This window comes from Nerophis lumbriciformis, linkage group LG18 (assembly GCF_033978685.3).
Source record: "Nerophis lumbriciformis linkage group LG18, RoL_Nlum_v2.1, whole genome shotgun sequence".
NCBI classification, from domain to species: domain Eukaryota; kingdom Metazoa; phylum Chordata; class Actinopteri; order Syngnathiformes; family Syngnathidae; genus Nerophis; species Nerophis lumbriciformis.
The window spans coordinates 28,282,784-28,309,268 of NC_084565.2; the positions used below are offsets into that span (position 1 = coordinate 28,282,784).

The 26,485-nt window shown below is 41.4% G+C and overlaps 1 protein-coding gene across 3 annotated transcripts in view; it reads right to left on the reverse strand.

The window, feature by feature from the left end:
- The window catches only part of npl (N-acetylneuraminate pyruvate lyase (dihydrodipicolinate synthase)), a 37,845-nt gene that overhangs the window by 5,674 nt on the left and 5,686 nt on the right, over positions 1 to 26,485 (reverse strand). For 2 of the 3 annotated variants that reach the window (XM_061977949.1, XM_061977948.1), the window contains exons 4-11: positions 13,533 to 13,620; positions 13,133 to 13,190; positions 4,455 to 4,530; positions 4,280 to 4,372; positions 4,045 to 4,190; positions 3,911 to 3,957; positions 122 to 206; positions 9 to 48 (exon numbers count right to left, since the gene is read on the reverse strand). In XM_061977949.1, the coding sequence (XP_061833933.1) occupies positions 9 to 48; positions 122 to 206; positions 3,911 to 3,957; positions 4,045 to 4,190; positions 4,280 to 4,372; positions 4,455 to 4,530; positions 13,133 to 13,190; positions 13,533 to 13,620 (633 nt within the window). Of the gene's footprint in view, positions 1 to 8; positions 49 to 121; positions 207 to 3,910; positions 3,958 to 4,044; positions 4,191 to 4,279; positions 4,373 to 4,454; positions 4,531 to 13,132; positions 13,191 to 13,532; positions 13,621 to 14,438; positions 14,584 to 26,485 lie in introns of all 3 variants that reach the window. The other variant, XM_061977950.1, reaches the window with a different exon arrangement.

A 26,485-nucleotide genomic window follows, 5' to 3' on the forward strand; every position in this document is an offset into this window, starting at 1 on the left:
ACGCGCACCCAGTTTTACAGCGTAGCTGATAAGTTCTTGCATCTTGAACTGCACAAAAATACCACAAAAAAAATAGATGAAAAACGTCGAAATGGAGAAAATGGGACAAGTGTCAAGCTACCTGAATGCTTCTAGCGTTTGCAAGGTTGCCCTTCTCAAACTCAGACAACAGCTTGTTCATGTGAGATCCCAGATAGTTGTACGTGCTGCAGGCAGAGAAAGAAACACATTAATGCCTATAAGCTGAGATAGGCTCCAGCGCCCCCCGCGACCCCGAAGGGAATAAGCGGTAGAAAATGGATGGGATGGATAGAAAAAAAAAATTGTTTAACTGTTTGTTTATGAGCAGCCTATTTCCTGGTTCAGGTGCTGACGGAAGATTTTGCAATGTTACATTAAAAGGGTAATTAATTATTTTTTTTACTATATTTAAAACACTTACTTGTGGTCTACATCAGGGGTTCCTAACCTTTTTGACCTCACGGCCCAACTTTTCCAGTACAGAAGGGCACAGGACCCACTCAAATATTAACACAAAATGTATCATTTTAGTCTTGATTGTAATCATATTCATAATGATATCTAATCTACTTTCAGTTTAACAGGATAAACTGTCACGTGGGGGTCGCAGCTCGCTGCGCGGGTGTTCTTCCAATGCAAAGAGACGGCTCCGGACAACAGCGTGAAGGTAGGTTGGTCAGAGCAAGACATAAACCGGTGTGACATCAAGACAATGCAGGCAGAACGAGTGATGAACAAAGGTAAGCTTAAATAACAGTGACAGGATTGGTGACAGGTGTGTGAGTCCACACGTGGAACAGGTGAAACTAATGGGTAACCATTGAAACAAAACAAACTCAAACAAGGAAGTGAAACCAGGAACTAAGGAAGTCCAAAACTAACAGCATAACTAAATAAAACATGATCCGGCCCACGGATCATGACTAAACCTAAAGCATGTGTTAATCACAAAGATTATTATCAAGGTTTACATCAGGCTGATTCAAAAACAAACACTCATTAAAAGGACCAATGAAAAAATACATTTACATAAAATCACGCATAGCTAAAATAAATACAGTCCAACTTAATAATACTAATAATATTTTTGATGTTAAAATAAAATTGTCACCAACATTTTACAGGTTCTTTCTCTGTTTCATCCTTTTACAAAGTTTCGAAAGAATAACCAACAATGCCAATCGCACTTCTTCCTGGTTGATGGAGGAAGATGCAAGACGTTGCAATGTTAGGTCACGTTTGATGTTAATGTGAACACAAACAATTCATGGGTTCTTTCTTTGTTTCATCCCTTTATAAAGTTTAAAAGAGATCTGTCAGGTTGTTTTTGCACATCCTGGTTCATGGACATATGATGCAATGATGTAATATCAATAGACAGACGGAAGTTGGATGTACACCAAAATTCGATGTGTCGTCCTGCTAATCGACAACGTATCAGTCAACCCATTCATACCATAAAATGTAGGGGAAATAACACAATGTGCACGTTTCAAAAGATCAGCACCTTTTTGCCGCAAAAAAAAGAAGAAGCGCAATTTACGGTAAAATACCGGTAGCTGTGGTTGCAAGGAATTGACTGTAAAAAATACAGTTATGATGTATAGGACATTATAGTACGTTGATGTTGAATCCGTTAATTTTACAGTAGATAACTGTTTTTGCTTACAGTTAATTACTATGAAAATAAATTATATGTTGTTAACCTGTTTACAAAAAAACAATTCTAAATTGGCCCTAGTGTGTGAATGTGAGTGTGAATGTTGTCTGTCTATCTGTGTTGGCCCTGTGATGAGATGGCGACTTGTCCAGGGTGTACCCCGCCTTCCGCCCGATTGTAGCTGAGATAGGCTCCAGCGCCCCCCGCGACCCCGAAGGGAACATGCGGTAGAAAATGGATGGATGGATGGATGGAATTCTACAGAATTTACGGTTAAAATACTGGCAGCTGCGTTTGCCAGGAATCCACCATAAAACAAATTAGGGCCAATTTTAGTGTCGCCAATCAGCCTATCCCCAGGTGCATGTCTTTGGAGGTGGGAGGAAAACCGGAGTACCCTGAGAGAACCCACGCAGTCATTGGGAGAATGGAACGCAGGAACTTCTCGCTGTGAGGCACGAGCGCTAACAAGATACGAATGTTGCAAAATGCCTGTGTTTCCGAGACATGTGAGCGGCACATGAGGATTTTAACTTGAAAGTATTTGTACAACCTTTCACTGGACATCTCACAAAATGGCCTTCAGAAACACATTCCTTAAAATGATGTATTAAAAATGTGCCTTAAATGCTCCGTATCTGTTAAAAAGCTGCTTGCAACCAGTTCCAGCACACTTAAACGCGCAGCGTGGTTCATTTCGATGCAGTTTCCAATGAAGCACATAGATCTAACCCCTAATTGTCTGAAACAACTTGCCACAAAAATAAAACAAAACATGTTGTTCGCCAAAAGTTAACTAAGCTAATGCTTTAACACAATTAAGGTATGCTGTAAATTTAAAATGTACAATCTGCAAAATCTTTAATTTAGACACAATAATACCGTGTATTGTAGGATTTGCATGCTTGTGACATTACAGTATTTACAAATGCATTGTACAATTTTTCCTGATTTTCACAGTAAAGTCATGTGTTTTGTACGTAATTTAGTTTATCTACTGTTTCTCGGTTTGCAGGAATCCACTGCATTCACTAGTGCAGGGGTCGGCACCCCAAAACATTGAAAGAGCCATATTGGACCAAAAATACAAAAAACAAATCTGTCTGGAGCCGCAAAAAATCGTATATAAGTCTTATGATGAAGACAACACATGACGTAAGTGTCTATATTAGCTATAATAGCCTACTATCAAAATTCCTATGTGTCGCAGGCTGAAGCCAATCTTTGTTGACAGAAATGTTGAAATGTAATATTTATTCTAGACATTTTTACAACATTAGAAACCATTAGTAACTCAGAGGCTACTCAGAAGGTGAGATAACTCCTGGAAATTACTGGCTTTTAATGGCCAAATGTATAGATGTGTGTGTCCAAGTTAAAGGAAACGGCAGGCTGTCTTCTTCTCTTGTATGTATTACAATCTTTGGCAAACTGGGTAACGTTTGCTGTGGTCTGGAACAACATGGCACACAAACAACTATCTGAAATGCAGCCAATATTACATACAGATAATGTGTCATGAGACATGCAAAACTAAATTATATACAAAGAGGATACAAGTAAAGGGAAGTAAATGAGCTCAAATATACCTACAAATGAGGCATAATGATGCAATATTAAAATACAGCTAGCCTAAATAGCCTGTTAGCATTGATTAGCTTGCCGTTAAGCACTAACCAAATATGCCTGATTAGCACTCCAACAAGTCAATAACATCAACAAAGCGCACCTTTGTGCATTCACGCACAGCATAAAATGTTTGGTGGACAAAATGAGACAAAGAAGGAGTGGAAGATTTTACATGTAAACTAACCGTTGCGTCAGAGTCCACACTATGGTGAGTTCAAGAACCGCCGAAATTAGTAGGACAAAGCGATGTTCACCAAATACTCTCATCAGTGAAGCATGCACACAAACATATTAAACAGTGGGCTTTCTTAGAATTGGGAAGGTTTGTGTCATGTTTGTCCTCAAACAAAAAACATACTAAAAAAAATGTTCCCATCTTTTTCCATTTTCAATCCTTTTTTAAAAATGCTCCAGGGAGCCACTAGGGCAGCACTAAAGAGCCGCATGCGGCTCAAGGGCCGCGGGTTGCTGACCCTTGCAATGGTGTGATAAACTTTTTACAGTGTTTTACCGTTGCTATTTAACAATTGATTCCCGTAGTTATTAACGGTCATTTTTTACAGTGTAGTTATGGATACATAAACTATAAAAAGCACCCACCTGCCGACTGCTCCGTGGGCTCCTAACACAAGGGCTGCCAACAGTTGCTATAAGAGAGTAAAGTCTTTAGTGTGTTAACAGTGGAGGTCATAGGTCACAGCACAGAATGTCATCATGCAGCCTGAGCACCACACCTCGTCCACGCCGTACATGACTGAGCAATGGGGCTGAATGTGGCTGACGCACTGGCCCAAGTCCATCAGGTCACTTCCTGAGAACTTCACACCCCTGAAGGAGGGAATGAGGGTCTCGATTCCTTCCAGTAAATCCCTAGCAGGCACTTGAGGACAGACAGGAGAAAGGAGAAATAAAATTGCTAAATAATGATTGCTTTTACCTTGTTGGAAAGAAATCATTAGTGACACTGACCATTAACACCAGTAAGAGCTGGAATATGGTAATAATAGAAGGGCACTGATGGGGCCACAGAAGCCACTTCCTGGAGGTACGTCCTCAGCGCCTCTGAGACGAGACAAACGTGTCATAATTGTAACTCCAACTTTATATTTACCGGTAAAGGTTTTTTTTTTTAAGCATCACATACCTGCAGAGCTTGGTTTGAAGAAGGAGGGAGCGATGACGGCTATTCCATTAGCATTGATTGAAGCTGCGTGGCTAGCCTGATAAACCGTAAGAGCAGAATTGCATGCGTTATGTGGTCAATTCATGGGAATAAAAGCAGTCATTTTTACTAAAAGATTAAGACTTTACATATTTGCACAAAATAATTATTTTCCTATCTTTTTGGTTTCTAACTGGAAATCATTTGTACCTTTTATTTTGTAAACAACATTGGTACACTTATGGCTATTTTTCTATCCTATACTATGGCATAACCAATTATATGCAATTAATGTGGAGCTGTTTTACTTTGAATATGGTGTTATTTGTCATGTATGAAGGTTTTCCCTTCTGCCTTAATGTTGTACATGTATCAAAGCATTGTGAAATTAAAGAATAAACACAAAGCTGGACATCAAAATATAAATGATATGATTACAGTAAATGTTATTTCATTAATAAAAACATCTATTGCACAGGTGTCAGACTAAAGGCCCAGGCGCTTCATTTTATAAGCCTGGAAATAATATGCCTCAATAAAAGTATTTTTTCTTTTGCATGCTGTCGCATACCTTTTGACTGTAATATTATCAAAAATTTAAGAAGTATTATGTTATCATATCCATTCCTAACATTTGTTATGTTAAAATAAAAACTTGAATATATGCTTCACTAGTTATTTCAAAGGTAAGTTATCTATCAAAATGTACACTGTAAACATTACAATAGATTTTACAGTAAAAAATGTTTTAAAAAAATAAACAAAAACACAGCTCAGTCGCCATAATTTTATCATAATAAAAAAACTGTGGTACCATTTTTCAATTTACAGTAATACACTGTAATAAATAGATTTTACGATCAAAAAAACAAACTAGCACAGTGGTTCTTAACCTTGTTGGAGGTACCGAACCCCACCAGTTTCATACGCACATTTACCGAACCCTTCTTTAGTGAAAAATAAAATGTTTTATTTTATTTTTTTCAAATTCAAGACAAAGTTATGTTGTTTTTTTAATAGTGCACAAAATGAACCGTGCATGAACATCCCCTTGTTCAAAGAACAAAAGCAACACAGTGCATGAACTCACAACAAATTACACACTTGCAAATCAGATGGAATATTAGAGGGAACATTGTTTGGGGTGTGGAGCATCACAATACCTCCGAACAGGTGAGACTAGGCGGAGGGCCAGCCATCCCAATGAAAGCATGCACCAGGCGGTCAAACTACGCCACCCTCTAGGTGTGGTCATTGAAGGCAAGTACATCCCTAATTTTATCCTCAATCAGGCTGATGTGTGGCCACCTGCCCCAAGGCAGCTGTGTCAGGTTGGCAATCACTGTGTTTGATTTAAATAGCACCTCAGTGTTTGACTCATTGTGTGGCTGGCTCCCTGCTGGGAAAGGTCTGCTTCCATCGGGCGGTAAGTGTGTTGCTCCACTGAAATGTAGTTTGTAAATTAGTCTGCTAAATGTGTGAGATGTTTGATTCATTGAATGCTGTGTTTTATTGAACTTTGCACTGATCAGAGATTTCTCTGCGATATGTTCCAGGCAATTTAGGAGACCTGATCAAGGCATGAGGAATGCGATAATTTGTTTGTTTAAATGAAAGCCCCAACCAGGAGGAATTTAAGTTAACCTGCATTCCAAAAAAGTGACTGAATAAAGCAACGCTGCTGCGTTTGAACCCTAACAGAACTGTCTCTGGGAGGTTGGTTTGTGACCGCACATCACAAATTGGTGGAGAATGCAGGTATAGAAGACCCTCCCCAACCACAGTATGGAGCAAGCAGTAAGGGCGCTCCTGCAAAGCCAGGCGGAGTTGCAGAATGCGATGAAGGAACTGCTCAAGAAGGTCGACAAAGACGAAGCAGTGGTTCGAGCCCCGGGGGGAGTCCTCACCAAACAAGGCCCCGATGACGACGTTGAAGCCTATTTGGAGCTCTTCGAGCGCACTGCTACAAGGGAGCGATGGCCACCCGGTGAGTGGGCAGGAATAATTGCCCCGTTCCTCATTGGGGAGGCCCAGCACGCCTGCCGTGACCTGCGAGCAGAGGACGCACGAGACTACCCCAAGCTCAAGGCCGCCATATTAGCAAGTCATGGGTACAGTCTACCAGCTAGAGCTCAGCGATACCACGCCTGGGCCTACTGTGCCAGCCAGCCGCCCAGGGCCCAGCTTGCAGAACTACTACGTCTTACCCAGGGCTGGCTGACGAGTGGCGGGGAGACACCCTGGATCCAAAGATTGGTGATTGATCGGTGTATTCGAGCTTTGCCGCCCGATGCCAGAAAGTATGCTGCGCAGGTGAGCCCCACCTCCCTGGATTCTCTGGTAGCTCTGTTGGAGAACTACCAAGTTAGCAACGAGATGCTCCGAACCACCAGAGCTGAGCCAAGCCGCCCCACCCCTGCTGAAAGGATGGGCCGTGAACGCCGGCGATCTCCTCCACGTAATGCCCCAAGGGATAGTAACCCACCGGAAAGGTTGGCCCGACCCCCCAGAAGGTGCTATGTCTGCGGGCGAGAAGGCCACACCTCCTGGGCCTGTCCGGAACGGGACAGAGACGTCTCAATGCCCTCTGCCGCCAGCTCGGGTGCCCACCGACCTTGCTTGCACACCGGGGACACCAGCCGACCCCATGCCACCCTGCCGGTGCGGGTGGGAGGTACAGACGGCCATGCCCTGATTGATTCTGGCAGCGTCGTCACCTTGGTGAGGGCTGACTACGCTGGTCCTGTCGGTGCAGACACCATCCCGGTCACCTGCGTCCATGGTGATGTCCGCCATTACCCGGTCAGCCATATCCGGGTCCTGACCCCCCGTGGAGACGCCGTTGTGGCTGCTGGGGTGGTCCCCAACCTACCTGTCCCTCTGATGATAGGCACGGATTGTGTCCTCTTCCAGCGGTATTGGAACCCAGGCCGCCGCCGCCCACATCCTCCCCGACAAACAAGACAAAGAGACCGGCGCCCCGCAGCCTCGACCCCGCGGACCGCATTCCCCACCTTCCGAGCACCTAGAGGAACCTCACCAGGAAGTGGAGCATCTGAAAGAGACACCAGTGGGGGAGAGACCCCTCCAGCCAGTGAAGACCCCTTCTCTGAGTTCCCGCTCATGCCGGTCGAGGGGAATCCTCCTCAAGGCGAGTACGCCACAGCCCAATGGGCTGACCCCAACCTGGAAATGGCCCGCCAAAGCATCACCACCATAGACGGTCAACTGGTCTCTGGGGTGAGTGTGATGTCTTATCCTCATTTTTTGGTAAAAGCGGGTCTGTTGTACCGAAGTGCAAAAGCTAAGGGTGGGGAAGTTGTCGAACAACTATTAGTGCCAAAAGGTTACGTCACCCGGGTGTTGTACCTCGCTCACTCCCACCAATTAGGGGCTCATCTGGGCGCCCAGAAAACCTATGACCGAGTGGTCGCCCGTTTTTATTGGCCCGGGGTGAAGCGAGCCGTCGAAGACTTTTGTCGCACCTGTCCTGAATGCCAAAAAGCGGCACCACGGCCCTTTCTCCGGAATCCCCTCATACCCCTCCTTATTATTGAGACGCCATTTTCACGAATAGCTATGGACATTGTGGGGCCGTTGCCAAAATCGTCTCGTGGACACCTCTATATCCTTGTCATCGTCGATTACGCAACCCGATACCCCGAGGCCATTCCCTTGCGTGTTGCTACCGCCAAGAATGTTGCCCATGAACTACTCATGCTTTTTAGCCGGGTTGGAATAGCAGACGAGGTTTTGACAGACCAGGGTACCTGTTTTATGGCCCGTGTAATGACCACATTGTATAAATCGCTTAAGATAAAACAGATCAGAACCTCAGTCCATCACCCACAAACTAACGGACTAGTGGAACGCTTTAATTCAACCTTGAAGACAATGTTAAGGAAACTGGTTGAAGTTGACGGGAAAGACGGGGACCGGTTAATTCCTTATGTACTGTTTGCTATTCGTGAAGTGCCACAAGCCTCTACAGGTTTTTCTCCCTTTGAGCTGCTCTACGGGCGGAATCCACGGGGTCTGCTAGACCTCGCCAAGCAAGCCTGGGAAAGTCAGCCCTCCCCCCACCGGAACGTTATAGACCACGTGGAACACCTACAGGAGAGAGCCAGAAGGGTATGGCCACTGGTCCGGGACCATATGGAGAAGGCTCAATCCGCCCAGGCACGAATATACAACAAGGGCGCCCGTCTCCGTGAGTTTAAGGTGGGTGACCTTGTCTTAGTATTGGTCCCGACGGCAGAGTGCAAATTCTTGGCTAAGTGGCACGGCCCGTACGAGATCGCTGAGCGAGTGGGGGCCGTCAACTACCGTGTACAGCAACCCGGCCAGAGGAAAGGTTTGCAGCTGTACCATGTAAATGTATAGAACAGATGGCACACTGCTGCACCTTTGCCTAGCCCTGCCCTTCTAACGGACCTCTCTTCCCAGAAACCTGCCGTCAATGTAGGCGTGGACCTTGGCCCAACACAAATCCAAGATGTCCAAGAGCTCTTGGACCGCTACCGGGACATTTTTGCAGAGATGCCCGGGCGCACCCATGTCATAGAACATGACATAGAGACCCCGCCTGGGAAGGTGGTCAGGAAACGACCATACAGGGTCCCAGAAGCGCGGAGGGAAGCAATAAAAGAAGAGGTAAAAAAGATGCTTGACCAAGGCGTCATTGAAGAGTCCTACAGCCCTTGGTCCAGTCCAATCGTGATCGTCCCTAAACCAGATGGCTCCTTGAGGTTTTGCAACGACTTCCGAAAACTAAACGACATATCCACCTTCGATGCATATCCCATGCCTAGAGCCGATGAGCTGATTGACCGCCTTGGACCTGCCCGCTTCGTCAGCACCATGGACTTGACAAAAGGTTATTGGCAGGTACCCCTGACCCAGAGAGCCAAACCCAAGACGGCCTTCTCAACTCCAGACGGCTTATTCCAGTACACTGTCCTCCCCTTCGGCATCCACGGGGCCCCTGCGACCTTCCAGCGCATGATGGACCGAATCCTCCGTCCTCACCAAGCCTATGCCGCCGCATATCTTGATGACATCGTGGTCCACAGCGCCACCTGGGCCCACCATCTGGAACACCTGGAGGCTGTCCTCAAGGCCCTTCGTCAGGCTGGTCTAACAGCGAACGGCAAGAAGTGCCGGGTAGGATGGACCGAAACCGACTACCTCGGGTATACGATAGGCCGTGGGTGTGTGCGACCCCAAGCCCAGAAGGTGGAGAAGATACGGAACTGGCCCCGCCCCATCACTAAAAAACAGGTGCAGTCCTTCTTAGGTCTGATCGGCTACTACCAGAAGTTTATCAAAGAGTTTGCCACAATAGCGGCCCCCCTCAACGACCTCACTCGCCAACGGTCAACCCACCGAGTATCTTGGACCACCGAAACGGAAGGGGCCTTCGAGAAGTTAAAGCAGGCTCTGTGTGAGGAACCCATCCTTGTTGCACCTGACTTCACGAAGCCATTCGTCCTCCACACAGATGCCTCTGGCACTGGGATCGGGGCAGTCCTAGCCCAATTGGTTGGCGCCGATGAACACCCCATAACCTTCATTAGCCGAAAATTGCTGAAGCACGAGAAAAATTACTCTACCGTGGAGAAAGAGTGTCTTGCTGTGAAGTGGGCCATCCACCATCTCAGGTATTACCTATGGGGAAGACTCTTCACTCTGGTGACCGACCACGCCCCCCTCAAATGGATGGCCACCAATAAGGACAGCAACGCTCGGGTGACACGCTGGTTTCTGGAACTGCAAAATTATAAGTTCACCGTCGAGCACCGGCCTGGAAAGGAAATCCGCCACGCCGACGCGATGTCCCGCCGCTACGAAGATGAACAGGAAGCTCCTCGTCCCAACAAGGAGCTTAGGGGGGGGATATGTGGAGCATCACAATACCTCCGAACAGGTGAGACTAGGCGGAGGGCCAGCCATCCCAATGAAAGCATGCACCAGGCGGTCAAACTACGCCACCCTCTAGGTGTGGTCATTGAAGGCAAGTACATCCCTAATTTTATCCTCAATCAGGCTGATGTGTGGCCACCTGCCCCAAGGCAGCTGTGTCAGGTTGGCAATCACTGTGTTTGATTTAAATAGCACCTCAGTGTTTGACTCATTGTGTGGCTGGCTCCCTGCTGGGAAAGGTCTGCTTCCATCGGGCGGTAAGTGTGTTGCTCCACTGAAATGTAGTTTGTAAATTAGTCTGCTAAATGTGTAAGATGTTTGATTCATTGAATGCTGTTTTATTGAACTTTGCACTGATCAGAGATTTCTCTGCTATATGTTCCAGGCAATTTAGGAGACCTGATCAAGGCATGAGGAATGCGATAATTTGTTTGTTTAAATGAAAGCCCCAACCAGGAGGAATTTAAGTTAACCTGCATTCCAAAAAAGTGACTGAATAAAGCAACGCTGCTGCGTTTGAACCCTAACAGAACTGTCTCTGGGAGGTTGGTTTGTGACCGCACATCACAGGGGGTATCCATAATACTTAGACTTAGACTTCTTTTTTATTATCATTCAAATTTTAACTTTACAGCACAGATACGAAAATAGGGAGAAGTTTTTATTTACACGATTGATTGATTGAAACTTTTATTAGTAGATTGCATAGTACAGTACACATTCCGTACAATTGACCACGAAATGGTAACACCCGAATAAGATTTTCAACTTTATTTAATTAAGTCGGAGTCCACGTTAATCAATTCATGAGTCTGGTGTGTCTTGACCGCTGCGGCGGAGGCTCTGCCGAACCCCTGAGGCCGACTCACCGAACCCCTAGGGTTCGATCAAACCCAAGTTAAGAACCACTGAACTAGCAGCTAAGTCACCAGAGTTTTTACCATTAAAAACAGTAGTACCGTTTTTCTATTTACAGTAACATGCTATAGTTTACGGTAACATTCTGCCAGTTTTTTTTTTAATTGTAAAATCTGATTTTTTTGTGTACATTAAAAAAAAAAAAATCAAAGGCTTTGGCAATTGTGTAACAATATCATGAGGTGAGTTCTTAAAGGGGAACATTATCACAATTTCAGAAGGGTTAAAACCATTAAAAATCAGTTCCCAGTAGCTTATTTTATTTTTCGAAGTTGTTTTCAAAATTTTACCCATCACGCAATATCCTTAAAAAAAGCTTCAAAGTGCCTGATTTTAACCATCATTATATACACCCATCCATTTTTCTGTGACGTCACATAGTGATGCCAACACAAACAAACATGGCGGATAGAACAGCAAGCTATAGCGACATTAGCTCGGATTCAGACTCGGATTTCAGCGGCTTAAGCGATTCAACAGATTACGCATGTATTGAAACGGATGGTTGTAGTGTGGAGGCAGGTAGCAAAAACGAAATTGAAGAAGAAACTGAAGCTATTGAGCCATATCGGTTTGAACCGTATGCAAGCGAAACCGACGAAAACGACACGACAGCCAGCGACACGGGAGAAAACGAGGACGAATTCGGCGATCGCCTTCTAACCAACGATTGGTATGTGTTTGTTTGGCATTAAAGGAAACTAACAACTATGAACTAGGTTTACAGCATATGAAATACATTTGGCAACAACATGCACTTTGAGAGTGCAGACAGCCCATTTCAGGCGCGCTAAGAACATATATTTTTCCACGATTTCAGCACTCAGGTTAACCATACCTAAATAGACACAAAATACTGCATTACACAAGACTACCCGAATGTACTCGAATGATTGAAAAAAATAAATGTTTTTAAGCTAAATTTCTGGTAAACACAGTTTATGTATAATAATTTACGTAAAACCGCGAGTAATAAATAAAGTTTTCATCAATTAATATATTCTGTAGACATACCCTCATCCGCTCTCTTTTCCTGAAAGCAGATCTGTCCAGTTTTGGAGTTGATGTCAGCATCTGCTTTGAGTGTCGCAGGATATCCCCACATTCTTGTCATCTCTGTCGTAGCATAGCTTTCGTCGGTAAAGTGTGCGGAACAAACGACTGACCATTTCGTCGGCTTTCCCCACAGCCTCGTATTTTTAACAAATTTCGTCCAATTTCTTGCCACTTTCGCATCTTTGGGCCACTGGTGCAACTTGAATCCGTCCCTGTTCGTGTTGTTACACCCTCAGACAACACACCGACGAAAGTGAGAAAATGGCGGATTGCTTCCCGATGTGACGTCACATTGTGACGTCATCGCTCCGAGAGCGAATAATAGAAAGGCGTTTAATTCGCCAAAATTCACCCATTTAGAGTTCGGAAATCGGTTAAAAAAATATATGGTCTTTTTTCTGCAACATCAAGGTATATATTGACGCTTACATAGGTCTGGTGATAATGTTCCCCTTTAAACATTTATATTCATACATTATTCACTCTAACATGTGGCCCTCAATGAAAACAAGTTTCACGCCCTTGGTCTATTGTTTAATAATTATACTGAAACAATTGATCATTATTTCAATAACAATTAATTGATTCAATGGTGTTTTTAAATTATATCTTTATTCAACCAAATTAAGGCGTTGCTTCTCAGCTTTATTTTTTAGGAGGTAACTGGTGTAAAATGTTTAACTATTGTCAGAAACTCGTAATGTTCAGACATGCAGGCTTTAGTGTTAGTAATCTGCAATGTTTCATTCCAAACAGGAACTCACAAGGTCTTGGGAGTCTTTGAGACTCATGCAGCCAACATGCACGATCACCTGCTCCAGTCTGTACAAACATGAAAACAAGCAAAATCCTTCAAACTCGGACCCCACCCAAGAAATCTGACTGCAACATTTACTGTTCACTTATGGAGTCTATATATATGTGTGTACAAAAAATGTCTCATAATGTATATAGTGCTGTTTGTTAAAAGTAAATGCTGTTCCTGCCGGTTCTCCGTGTCCTTTACAGGCTGTGTGAGGCACCAAAGCCCTGATAGCTCAGCCCTACTATTTTAATTGTGAAGTTTTAGAATGAACTGCAAAGACTATTTGTTGTCAGTTTGGTTTGGTACATTCAATTGCTGCTGAAGGGAATGCCGGGCAAAAATTGTACTTGATAACTTACTTGCCCTTGGCTTTCTGACACCAGTCGTGCGCCAGTAACTTCCTCTCTTGGACGCTGAGAGACATGCTCTCTCCTGTGGTGCCATTCACTGTGAGCAAGTAGGGTCTTGTTACATGTTTTGCCAGCATTGAAGGGGGATTCAAAAACATCTTAACAAGCAACGACAGGAACAAAACAATATACAGTAGTCCAGCGGTTCCCTTTTTTTTTTTTTTTTGCCACGGTGCCCGTTAGAACATAAAAATGGCTGAAAATAACAGCTAAAAAGTGTATTTTTCGAATTTTTCTGGTATTTGTCACAAGACACGGAATGGCAGCATCTATGGTTGTGGTGTACGTTTATTTCAAATACAGTTACAAAGTGGCACATCAAATATTTACAGTTTCCCATTTCAACATGTCCGAAAAAGAGTAGGAAGAAGCAGAGTTCATTTTATCCTCCCCCTTTTATGTTTCATAGCAATTGCTCACACATTTGTTCACTTCCTGTACTCAATCTGTAACACAAACAATCACTAAAGTTCACATGAAAAGGTATTAAAGGGGAATTGCACTTTTTGAGGGGGGAATTTTGTCTATCGTTCTCAATCATTATGAAAGACATGATGCATTCTAAATATTAAATAAACATAAATAAAAGTACAGCGGAGCCAATGGGAGCTCCACTATTCCGCCCATAAAATTTGATTAATAACCATCCAAAATGTGCCAACGATACTCCATTTACATTTCGTGAGTTGAATATTAACCAGGTATTAGTGATATTATTATTATAAACGCTAACGCAGACAAATTATAGCGGCGACGTGCTCACTACCGTGTCTCCCTGTGTTTACATCATCGAGTGGTCTGCTGTTTCCTTGCTTCCCTGCAACTTTATTGTAGATCATAAATCATGCATCTCACCTGGACATGAGACATCTGAGTAGGTAATCCGACAAGTTGGTACACTTTGACAGCCAATTTAGGACCTGGAACTGGCGAGAGCGACACGAAAAGCGCTTGTTCCCCGCTCCCCGTTTCTTTGCGAGGATTATGAGACATTCTTTACCTAAAGGGGAATATATGAACATCCCAGCAGTCAGCATCCTAATGACAGCGGACCTTGTACAGTAAGTGATGTTTTATCATGTTTGTTGGCTTTCATAAAGTCTGCAGTGAGCAGAAATCAGTGATGAAGAAAAAAAGCAAACGTGATGCGTTTTAGAAATGAATGCTCCGAATATGCTTGCAATGATCAAAATACGTAAATATCAAATGTTACTACATTACATAAATACTTACATCATGTATATTAAGTGGAGGTGTTTAGATGATTTTTAGGGGCTCCATGTGAAGAATTGAACGGCTCCCAGAGGCTCCATTGTGAGTGCACTTTTGATCAATTTTTAAAAATATTTAGAACCCGTTCAAAAAAAAAAAATCTGTCGTCATGTCTTTCATAATGATTGTGAACGATCACTCAACATTCAATCCTTATGTGAGACAATCAAAGTTATGTATGATATTTTTTCATGCATTCTAAATAAATAGGTAAATAAACGCTATCAAAAAACAGCTATATAATGGGATTCGCTCTAGTCCGTCTATAAAGCGCTATAAAAAACATCCATCATTGTTTTATACACACTGTAAGTATATACCGTATGTAATGTAGTAACAGGTAAGATTACGTATTTTGCTCATTTTAAGCATACGGCGCATCCCAAAGTTCACTATTTCCTTCAACAATAACGCTACTATTCATGGGACTGCTTTGGGACAAATTATGACACAGAACCTTACATTTTTGAGCCTGAATATAAGGAGGATGAACTACAAGTTTTAGAAGCTGACTGCTAAGCAGATCCAGCTATGAGCGCTATTGCTAATTGCTAAACAAGAAATACAAACTACAAACATAACAAATCACTTGCTGTACAATGTCCGCTCTTACTGGGATGCCGACTGATGGGATGATTATATCTTTCCGTTTCGATAAATAATTAATAATAAACATTACGAAGGGTAAGAAAAAAAAAAAGTGCTGCAAACGATTGTCTTTCCGTATCTTGACCAACTTCTCGGTTTATGGCCACAACCTTCTACTATACAAGTAAGAGGCATGATTTATAACTTAAACAAACTTTTACCAACTCAGAGGCAATGCATCAGCTCAGTATGTCAATAGCTGCATAAGCTAGTTACCTCTGTGATCAAGGCGCCGCTAATAGTAGTTCCTTAGTGTTAGCGCTTAATATAACAATATCGCTAATAATCGGTTAATATTCAGGTCACGACATATAAATGGGAGTATTGTTGGCAGTTTTTGACTCCTATTACCTTTATAGGTTGCCACCTTGTATATTACAAATTAGAATGCATTAAGTAAAGAGAGACATGTGTCTTCTTGTCTTAAATACGGACTGTGACTAACAGCAAAATTCCCAAAATGTAATACATTTTGAGTCACATAATTTGCGGGATTATTATAGGCGAGGTCTTTATCAGGGGATCTGCGGTATGAAGCCTGGTGCCAATCACGTCATTCATTTGTGTATTCTGGTCTCTTTCATCTATTGTAATCTTCAGAGCAGTGTTGTCTTCTTGCAGGACCTTTATCATGGCACAGTCCTCTCTAAGGTTCTTGATATCATCTATAAGATTGCTAATGTCATCACAAAGCTCCTTTTTCAAGCTGATATTCTGTGATTGTAGACATTCTATATTTCGCTGCAGACTTTCCACATTTGATACTAGGATGTCTGATGTTGCGATCATTATCAACTGAGTATCTGTTTCCAGAGACTCGGTCTGTGGGTGCGGTGTAAGAGTTTTGTTCTTTAGTTTGCGTTGTTGCATTGCTCCTAAACAACCACTTGAAAAGGCGGTTGACGCTGGTTAGTGATCACGTTGAGTGACAGGAAAGCTTTAAATTTACTCAAAACTCCGGTAGCGAGAGAGGAGCGTTTACTTTGTGTGTCTTTTTTGGATGACAGGAAATTGACAAAAAGTTGTGTGAAGGCTAAACGTAAACAAAAATATCAAGACTCGAAGGTCACCAACATTTTTAGCCGAAGAGCTCCACTCATAAAGGGGAACTGCACTTTTTTTTTCATTTTGCCTGTCGTTCACGATCATTATGAAAGACATGACGAAAGATATATTTTTTTAATGCATTCTAAATATTAAAGTAAACATAAATATAAGGTACAAGGTGCTCATGACACTGGCTAACACCCTGGAGCAGCAGAGATGCAAGAAACGGCAACCACAAGGGAGAACAAGATCAATCCAGTTTGTGAGGGAGGGAGAAAAGCCACCAACCACAGCAACATCAAGGAAGAGCCTATTGCAAATGGCCCGTTCTTGGGACATGAAGGTAAACCTGGGAGGAAGGCTGCAGTTCCCCCAGGTTGTCCAGACAACTCTAAGACCGGATGTGGTGCTGTGGTCTGAAGAGGCAAAGAAGATAATTCTCATAGAACTCACAGTCCCATGGGAAGAAGGGTGCGACCAAGCCTTCGAAAGGAAAAGTGCCAAATACCAGGACCTTTTGAATGAATGCAGGGGAAAAGGATGGCAGGCATGGCTGTTCCCGGTCGAGGTCGGCTGCAGAGGATTCCCTGCCCAGTTGGTATGGAGAATGCTCACAGCCTTGGGAATAACAGGGAAGGAGAGAAAGACAGCAGCTCGCAGGATGGGGGAGGCAGCAGAGAGAGCCTCTTGCTGGTTATGGAGCAGGAGAGACGAGATGAGCTGGAAGCCAGGAGGAGGAGATAGGCAGTGACTTGGCCACCACTGCCGGCCCACCAGCGGTAGGGTGTTATGGTTCAGGGTCGAAACACCCAATGACCGCTGGATACCATCTGATGATATCAAGTCCTCCTGGCCAAGGCTCCATTCACCTAAGGTGAATGAAGAGGAAAGCATCTCCGGATGTAATATAATCATAAGTCTGCTTACAGCGGGGCCAATGGGAGCTCCACTATTCCGCCCATAAAATCCGATAAATCACCACTCAAAATGCGCCAACAATACTCCATTTACATTTCGTGACTTGAATATTAACCAAGTATTTGTGATATTATTGTAAACGCTAACGTAGACAAACTATTTATAACGGCCCCGTGATCACTACCGTGTGTCCCTATGTTTACATCAACAAGTGGTTTATTGTAGATCATAAGTCATGCATCTCACCTGGAAAGTAGATGGCTAAGGCTATAACCCGACAAGTTGGGACACTTTGAAAGCCATTTAGAACCCACAACTGGCGAGGACGACACGATTTCCTCGCCAGTTTCTTCAAGAGGATTATGAGATATTTTTCACCTAAATAGGAATATACTGTATGAACATTCTAGCAGTCAGCATCCTAATGAGAGCAGACATTACACAGTAAGTGATGTTTTATTATGTTTGTTGGCTCCCATGAAGTCTGCAGTGAGTAATAATAAGTGATGAAGAAAAAAAAAAGCAAACGTTGTGATGCGTTGTTTAAATTAATGCGCCGCATATGCTTAAAATGATAAAAAATACCTGAATATTAAATATTATAAATGCGCCCGTTACTACATTACATATATACTTTAATCATGTACAGTCGCGATCAAAAGTTTACATACACTTGTAAAGAACATGATGTCATGGCTGTCTTGAGCTTCCAATAATTTCTACAACTTTTATTTTTTTGTGATAGAGTGATTGGAGCACATACTTGTTGGTCACAAAAAACATTCATGAAGTTTGGTTCTTTTATGAATTTATTATGGGTCTACTGAAAATGTGACCAAATCTCAGGAGAAAAGGTGAGGCCTTTAATCACAGGAACAACATTCCTACCGTCAAGCATGGTGGTGGTAGTATTATGCTCTGGGCCTGTTTTGCTGCCAATGGAACTGGTGCTTTACAGAGAGTAAATGGGACAATGAAAAAGGAGGATTACCTCCAAATTCTTCAGGACAACCTAAAATCATCAGCCCGGAGGTTGGGTTTTAGGCGCAGTTGGGTGTTCCAACAGGACAGTGACCCCAAACACACGTCAAAAGTGGTAAAGGAATGGCTAAATCAGGCTAAAATTAAGGTTTTAGAATGGCCTTCCCAAAGTCCTGACTTAAACGTGTGGACAATGCTGAAGAAACAAGTCCATGTCAGAAAACCCAACAAATTTAGCTAAACTGCACCAATTTTGTCAAAAGGAGTGGTCAAAAATTCAACCAGAAGCTTGTGGATGGCTACCAAAAGCGCCTTATTGCAGTGAAACTTGCCAAGGGACAACCAAATATTAACATAGCCGTATGTATACTTTTGATCCAGCAGATTTGGTCACATTTTCAGTAGACCCATAATAAATTCATAAAAGAACCAAACTTCATTAATGTTTTTTGTGACCAACAAGTATGTGCTCCAATCACTCTATCACAAAAAAATAAGAGTTGTAGAAAATATTGGAAACTCAAGACATTATGTTCTTTACAAGTGTATTGTTAGAATAATTATGTGTAAGTTATCACACAACTCATATGCTTAAAGGCCGTTGCTATAGTTATTATCAATTATGCTGAAGTTGTACTTTTCGATCTGTGCAAAAGGACAACTTGCAATCCAAGATGCGAGTCGTCTTGTATCAGTGTTTGTGTCCAGACCCGGCCTGCTGACTGCCAAGGGTGAACATCGGTGCCTTTACGCAGACAAAGCAGAGACAGAGCGATATCCCGAGTGTCAGCACATTTCCATATTATGAATAATCATATGTTCAATTCAATTACCCCCCTTCCTTCAGAAGCAGCCTTAGTGATGTAACCAGAGACCTCCCAAATAAATAGAGGAGCACATGGGACTGTACCTTAGAGCATAGGTTGGAACTGTAACGAAGTGTACAGCCCAATACGTCTCTCCTCATTGAGAAAAATTTAACTCTATCTCTGCATGATTCCTTGCTTCTTGTCTGTTTAATAGATGTCATCAGTGTTTGAACTTGACAGTACATAAACTTTTGATCGCGACTGTATATACAACCTCAATGGAGGTGTTTGGATGCGTTTTAGGGGCTCTATAGGCAGAATTGATTGGCTCATATGGGCTCCATTGTAAGCGGACTTTTGATCACATTTATTTAATATTTAGAATGCATTTAAAACATTAAAAAAACATTTATCGTCATGTCTCTCATAATCATACTTGCCAACCTTGAGACCTCCGATTTCGGGAGGTGGGGGCGTGGTTAAGAGGGGAGGAGTATATTGACAGCTAGAATTCACCAAGTCAAGTATTTCATACATATATATATATATATATATATATATATATATATATATATATATATATATATATATATATATATATATATATATATATATATACACACACACACATCCTGAAAATATGCAAACAAAACTGTTTGGATAATTGATACTTCAAACTTGCATAAATAAATCTTAAGGAATATAACATAACTTGGCTTCTGAGAGCTTCAAAATGCTAAAGTTGTTGATAAACAAGCAATTATTTTAATAATTAAATATGGTCATTTTAAATGAATTATTATGATAATTTAAAATTAATTATTTCAAATATGTTTATTTTAATGTATAATTCTATGGCTGGATGTAATAAGGAGTCAGAAAAAAATAAAAATAAAAATACAATTAATTTTGATGTTTTTAGCAAAATATAGTAAAAATGTATTTAGTTTTTTTATTTTTTATTAATAAATATATTTATTTTTAGGTAATATAAACATAATAATACAATGTATCTCTAGTCTGGATGATTTAGTTCTTGTCACCCTGTTGTCCTCACTCAGGTCCGCATGGAGCTGGAGGGGGTGTGGCCTCCAGCTCCGGCTGAAAATCGGGAGATTTTCGGGAGAATATTTGTCCCGGGAGGTTTTCGGGAGAGGCGCTGAATTTCGGGAGTCTCCCGGAAAATTCGGGAGGATTGGCAAGTATGCTCATAATGATTGTAAAAGACAAGCAAAATTCCCAAACAATTGCAGTTCCTCTTCAAGGTTAAAAAAATGATGCACATTTAAAGAGAAAGTTTTGTGGTACACTATTGTTACTGTTTATTTCTGTATTTGCCATTAGCAACAAAGAATGTGTGCAATTTCCCAGAATAACACTCACTAAAGGAAATACATTTTAGGGGAAGCAAAATTTAACAGGAAACCAATTTGACCCACAAGAAAACGCTGACTGGCCTTTTCCAGGGCGGACATTAGGTTGCAACACTGCCTGAGACTGGAAGGGAACATCTTGTCAACTGTCCTTAAGATGACAATAAGCATCTTTCGTCAGAAAGACCAGATAAAGAGATTAAACACTCAACAAAAACACACTACCGGTTATGTTGCTGAGGTACAATAAGACAAGGCAGTGCATTTCATACACAAAGTAACGCATTGTTCTTATCGTCATGAAATGTTCACCTTTTAAAGCCATTTTAGAACTTAATTAATTTTTGGGGGAAATTTTGCCCATCATTCAAAATCCTTATGTGGAGACAAGAACATACATATTTATCTTTTCTGTGGGTTCCAAACACTGAAATACTGCTAGCAAGAGGCGGCTAGCAATGCAGTTAAGGGGGGGGGGGGTCATTTATTCGGTGTATTAGGCCCTTTAAAAAACATCCTCCTAGCAGATCGACTGTGTTCATTGTGTCTTCTTTAAATGCAGGTAAAATACTTTTGTGTGCAGACATTTTTTGGAGTAAGAAATGAATCTTACTTGCTGACACTTCAGCCTTCGTCAGAGCTTTCCAACAGCGCTCCATTTCCAGTCCCTTCAGGATTTTTGCCATTTTTAGTAATTGTCGCGGCCTGAAATACCTGAATTTGCTGCAGCTTTCAGTTGTGACAATTTGAGGCTGATTTAACTTGTGAGTTTATGAATTTGTTGTCAGAGTTTTAAGTGTTCCTTAACCTCAAAAAGCACGGGATGTTACCAAAAAATGGAAAACAAATACTGTATTGATGATTTACTCGTTTTGTACGACACAGACGGAAGTAAAAGCTCATTGTCTGATTACTGTACTGTTCTATTTAATAACTAACAATAGTCGTAATGAATTATAATTAGAGAAAGAAACAACACCAACTGCTTTATTATTGTCCACTGTCTGTTCTGTCATCCACAAGTTGCAGACATCAACAGTTTATATTTTACGTAGAAAGTGTTTGTTCATCTTAAACATTCATTCCAACACATTTACTTCCATATTAGGAACTGTTGAGAGCCATCTATAGCAGTAATTTTTGTTGGTAAATGAGAGACGATGAGAGCTTATCATCACACTTCAACATCTCTAACATGTAAATGCTGCATCTTTGCTCGATCAACATTGCATATTAAAATCTGTTCTCAGTTACCTTACAATGAATAAATAAAGGTTACTGTAAAGAAATGTATAACTATACGTAAATTAGGAAGTACATGTTTATATACTACATTACCCAGAAGGCTTAGTGCTGTAGAGAGGAACTGGAAGTAGGTCTGAGCAATGTGGGAGGACGGCAATTATGCCGTTTGAGCAAGAAATAGTTTATGTATAGTTACATGTTGATGTTCCAGCTTCATCTACACAAGAAACAAACACGCTTTGATTAGACAGTTGACGTTTGAGTGCCGCTGATTAGCCAAAATGTGCAGTGTAGTTACAGGCTTTGAAGAATAATTTGCGCATACTTTGCAGTGAATGGTTAACATTTGCGTGAATTGGCGCGGTCGGGACATTGCTGAATCCTAAAAGGGACTGATTTACATGCCCTGACCTATATATCAACCAAGCTAAAGTTAAAGTTAAAGTACAACTGATAGTCACACGCACACACACTAGGTGTGGTGAAATTACCCTTTGCATTTGACCCATCCCCTTGTTCCACCCCTGGGAGGTGAGGGGAGCGGTGAGCAGCAGCGGTGGCCGTCATTGGGAATCGGGAATCATTGTGGTGATTTAACCCCCAATTCCAACCCTTGATGCTGAGTGCCAAGCAGGGAGGTAATGGGTCCCATTTTTATAGTCTTTGGTATGACTCACAACCTACAGATCTCAAGGCGGACACTCTAACCACAAGGCCCGTATAGCAACATTGTTGTCTTAAGAGCTAACACCAACAAGGTACTTTTCCGTTTCTCATAAAACAAAACAAGGCCATAGAACACCATTTTGCGCTGAACAAGGACAATCATATGAACTACTGCAAAGAGACATTCAAATGATCTGCAAAGTATTTTCCCACAATTCTCGCTTTGTTTGTACACATCTCAATCGACTGCGTATATAACTGCAAATGCAAGCACTATGTGCACCATGTAACACAATCAATATCATGGTGACTTACATGATGGACAGTTTTCTGTCTGGTCCAGCTGACCATATGGCTTCTTTTCTAGTTGGGTAGGTGGAAAAATGTTTCTGCCACCGCAGGGTTGGTCATCATCCGTTGTTCCAAAGAAGTTGTTGTCATCTCTCACTCTGCCATGATTAGTGGTAGCAAACACAGTGTGCAGTGTACATTGCTATGTGCTAACCTACTCAGTGGCCCCGTGGTTAGAGTGTCCGCCTTGAGATCGGTAGGTCGGGAGTTCAAACCCCGGTCGAGTCATACCAAAGACTATAAAAATGGGACCCATTACCTCCCTGCTTGGCACTCAGCATCAAGGGTTGGAATTGGGGGTTAAATCACCAAAAATTATTCCAGAGCACAGCCACCGCTGCTGCCCACTGCTCCCCTCACCTCCCAGGGGGTGAACAAGGGGATGGGTCAAATGCAGAGGACAAATTTCACCACACCTAGTGTGTGTGTGACAATCATTGGTACTTTAACTTTAACTTTGTGAAACCAATGCACCCGGGTAATGCTTAAAATTACCAAAATGCTGTAAATATTACATTACATAAATACTTACAGCATGCATATAAAAGGTTAATGAGGTATTTGTATGTTTATAGAAGGCTTCATAGGAAAATTGGTGAATCCCCATAATCTGTATTTTTAGCCGCATCTTGCTAGCAGTTTTTCACTATTTGAAATGCAGCTAAATGAAAAAGACATGTTTTCTGTCTCACATAGAGATCGTGGATGATGGGCAAATTTCCAAAAAAGACGCAGTTCCCCTTTAAACCTGGATTTAAAAACATTCTCCCTTGACGCTGACTTCACTACTATTGGCAGCTTATTCCATTTGTGTGCAGCAGCACAACTAAAAGATGCTTCACCATGTTTGGTTTGAACTCTGGGCTCCAGTATCTGACCTGAACTACCTTTGACGCCATCACTCCGAGAGAAAAATCTGTGCGTCGTTTGACTTAGATTTTAGTTTTATACCAATTATTAATACCGTATTTTTCGGACTATAAGTCGCAGTTTTTTTTCATAGTTTGGCCGGGCTCCAGTGCAACTTATTTATGTTTTTTTCCTTTTTTATTATGCATTTTCGGCAGGTGCGACTTATACTCCGGTGCGACTCATACTCCGAAAAATACGGTAATATGACAAATAGGTTTTTATTATATTAATAATGTAGACAGAGTTTGCCCTATATCAGTGTCTCGGTTGGCATAAAATGAAAAATATTTGTTGGATACAAACCATTATGGCCGTTAGCGAAGAACAATCCGGAAATGAGTTTCAAAGCGTTGGAAAAAAGTAGCAGCTTATAGCCTGGAAAGTACAGTAATCTATTTTAAATCGATTTTTTTAACAATAATTCAATTGGATTCAGAATTTTTGGTTGCCGATATGATTCAGGGACAATATTTTTTTTAGAAGAATACGAAATGATTCAGTGAGTAGAAATCAATTTCAGCAACTTTTTTTTTAGCAAAAAAAAATAAATAAATCAACCAATGTGACTGTAAAATGTCCTAGTCACTGCTGTTGTGTCTCTGGGCAAGACACTTTACCCACCTGCTCCCAGTGCCACCCACACTGTTTTAAATGTAGCTTAAAGAGGTCGATAATGGGTTTCACTATGTAAAGCGCTTTGAGTCTCTAGAGAAAAGCGCTATATAAATAAATATAATTCACTTCACTTCACTATTTTCTCTCAGGGCAACACAGAGACGCTAATGCATGCTTTTATTATGATTTTTGACTAAGACTATTGTAATGCCCTGCTTTGTGGTCTTCTTAAAAAAAGTATTGCATCTTTACAAATACTCGAAAATTCAACAGAAATGTGTGTTGCTTGTATTTTATGTATGAAAGGCGCTTCAGTGTTTTGATTTAATGTAATTCAATGTTGCACGCCGCCACAACATTTTAATTACCGCCACATTTTGAAAATAAAGGCTTTTTTACTTACAAACAAATTAAAGTAATATAATGTATTGTAGACCCCAGGGGAAAAAAAATCACAAAAAGTCTGACGCTACTTTTAATTTGTATTACCAATCTTATGATAACAAACAATCCAGTGAAAACACTATCTTTTCCGTGGGTCCGCGCTTCCCAGACACACAACAACACTTCCTCATTCTCCGCCAATCACCTTTCAAGCACAGACGGTGTGTGGGCAAAAATGGGAAAATCTGACGTCAAATCCAAACCACACAAACATAAAGCATTAACACCACCTGGTCGTTACAGTATGAATTGATATACAGTACAGGCCAAAAGTTTGGACACACCTTCTCATTCAATGCGTTTTCTTTATTCTTATGACTATTTACATTGTAGATTGTCACTGAAGGCATCAAAACTATGATTTTTCACACACTCTTGGCATTTTCTCGATGAGCTTCAAGAGGTAGTCACCTGAAATGGCTTTCACTTCACAGGTGTGCTTGAAGCTCATCAAGAGAATGCAAAGAGTGTGCGAAGCAGTAATTAGAGCAAAGAGCGGAAGAAACTAGGTTATAAAACCTGTTTTCAGTTATCTCACCTTTTTTTTGTTAAGTACATAACTCCACGTGTTCATTCATAGTTTTGATGCCTTCAATGACAATCTACAATGTAAATAATTATGAAAATAAAGAAAACGTATTGAATGAGTAGAACGTGTGTCCAAACTTTTGGCCTGTACTGTATATAGCCTATTATTTGCGCATTACTGAGAAGTGATGAAACAAAAACTTGACCACCGAAAAAAGAAAAGACTTTGATTACCGAAAACCCTGCTGCCATAACCGTTTGTAAACAAAACGAACGTCATTGTCTGGAGCATTGTCAGCATGTCTGTGATATGGACGTGATTTTAATATATCCCAGATATACCCGCGGACAGCCATCTACAAAATGTACAAATATTAAGGAGGACAGTGGCGGCTTTTAAGGAGAGACAAGTCCAACTGGAGCAACAGCGCGAAACAACTGTGAAGTCATGCTCGCGGCAGCTCGCCTCTTTCGTCAGGGACATCAGTAGTCCCTCAACATTCTATAATTACACGAGAAGAAGATGCTAGATTTGTTGCTAGTTGTTTTTAATAAAAAAGCAATTGAAAGTCTGTAAACACTTTAAAAAATCTCAACAAAGTACATTGTACAATAAGCAGCAACAATTGAAAACACGGCAAAACGATAAAAATTATATATATATATATATATATATATATATATATATATATATATATATATATATATATACAGTATATATAATACTAATTAATAATAACATATTTGTTTTTAAATGTTTGTATACATTTTTGAGCCTTTTTAAAGAAATAGAATATAATATATCATCATAGCCAAGCATGCACACTATTTAATGGCATCATGGTGACCAAGCCCATAACCGCAGGTATCTTGGCAGCAATGTTCCCTCTAATTGTTCATGTGTGTGAGCAAACACAAAAACTCCCTGAGCATTCAGTGGAGCACATGTAGTCAACATCACACGTGGCAATACCAGCAGCACACTTGTCTCAAACCAATCTTTTATAATAACACTCAAATGAGAGGAGTCATTTTCATGAGATTATTTTCTATTACCGGTATTAGTGATTTGGCACACTTGTAATGAAAATAA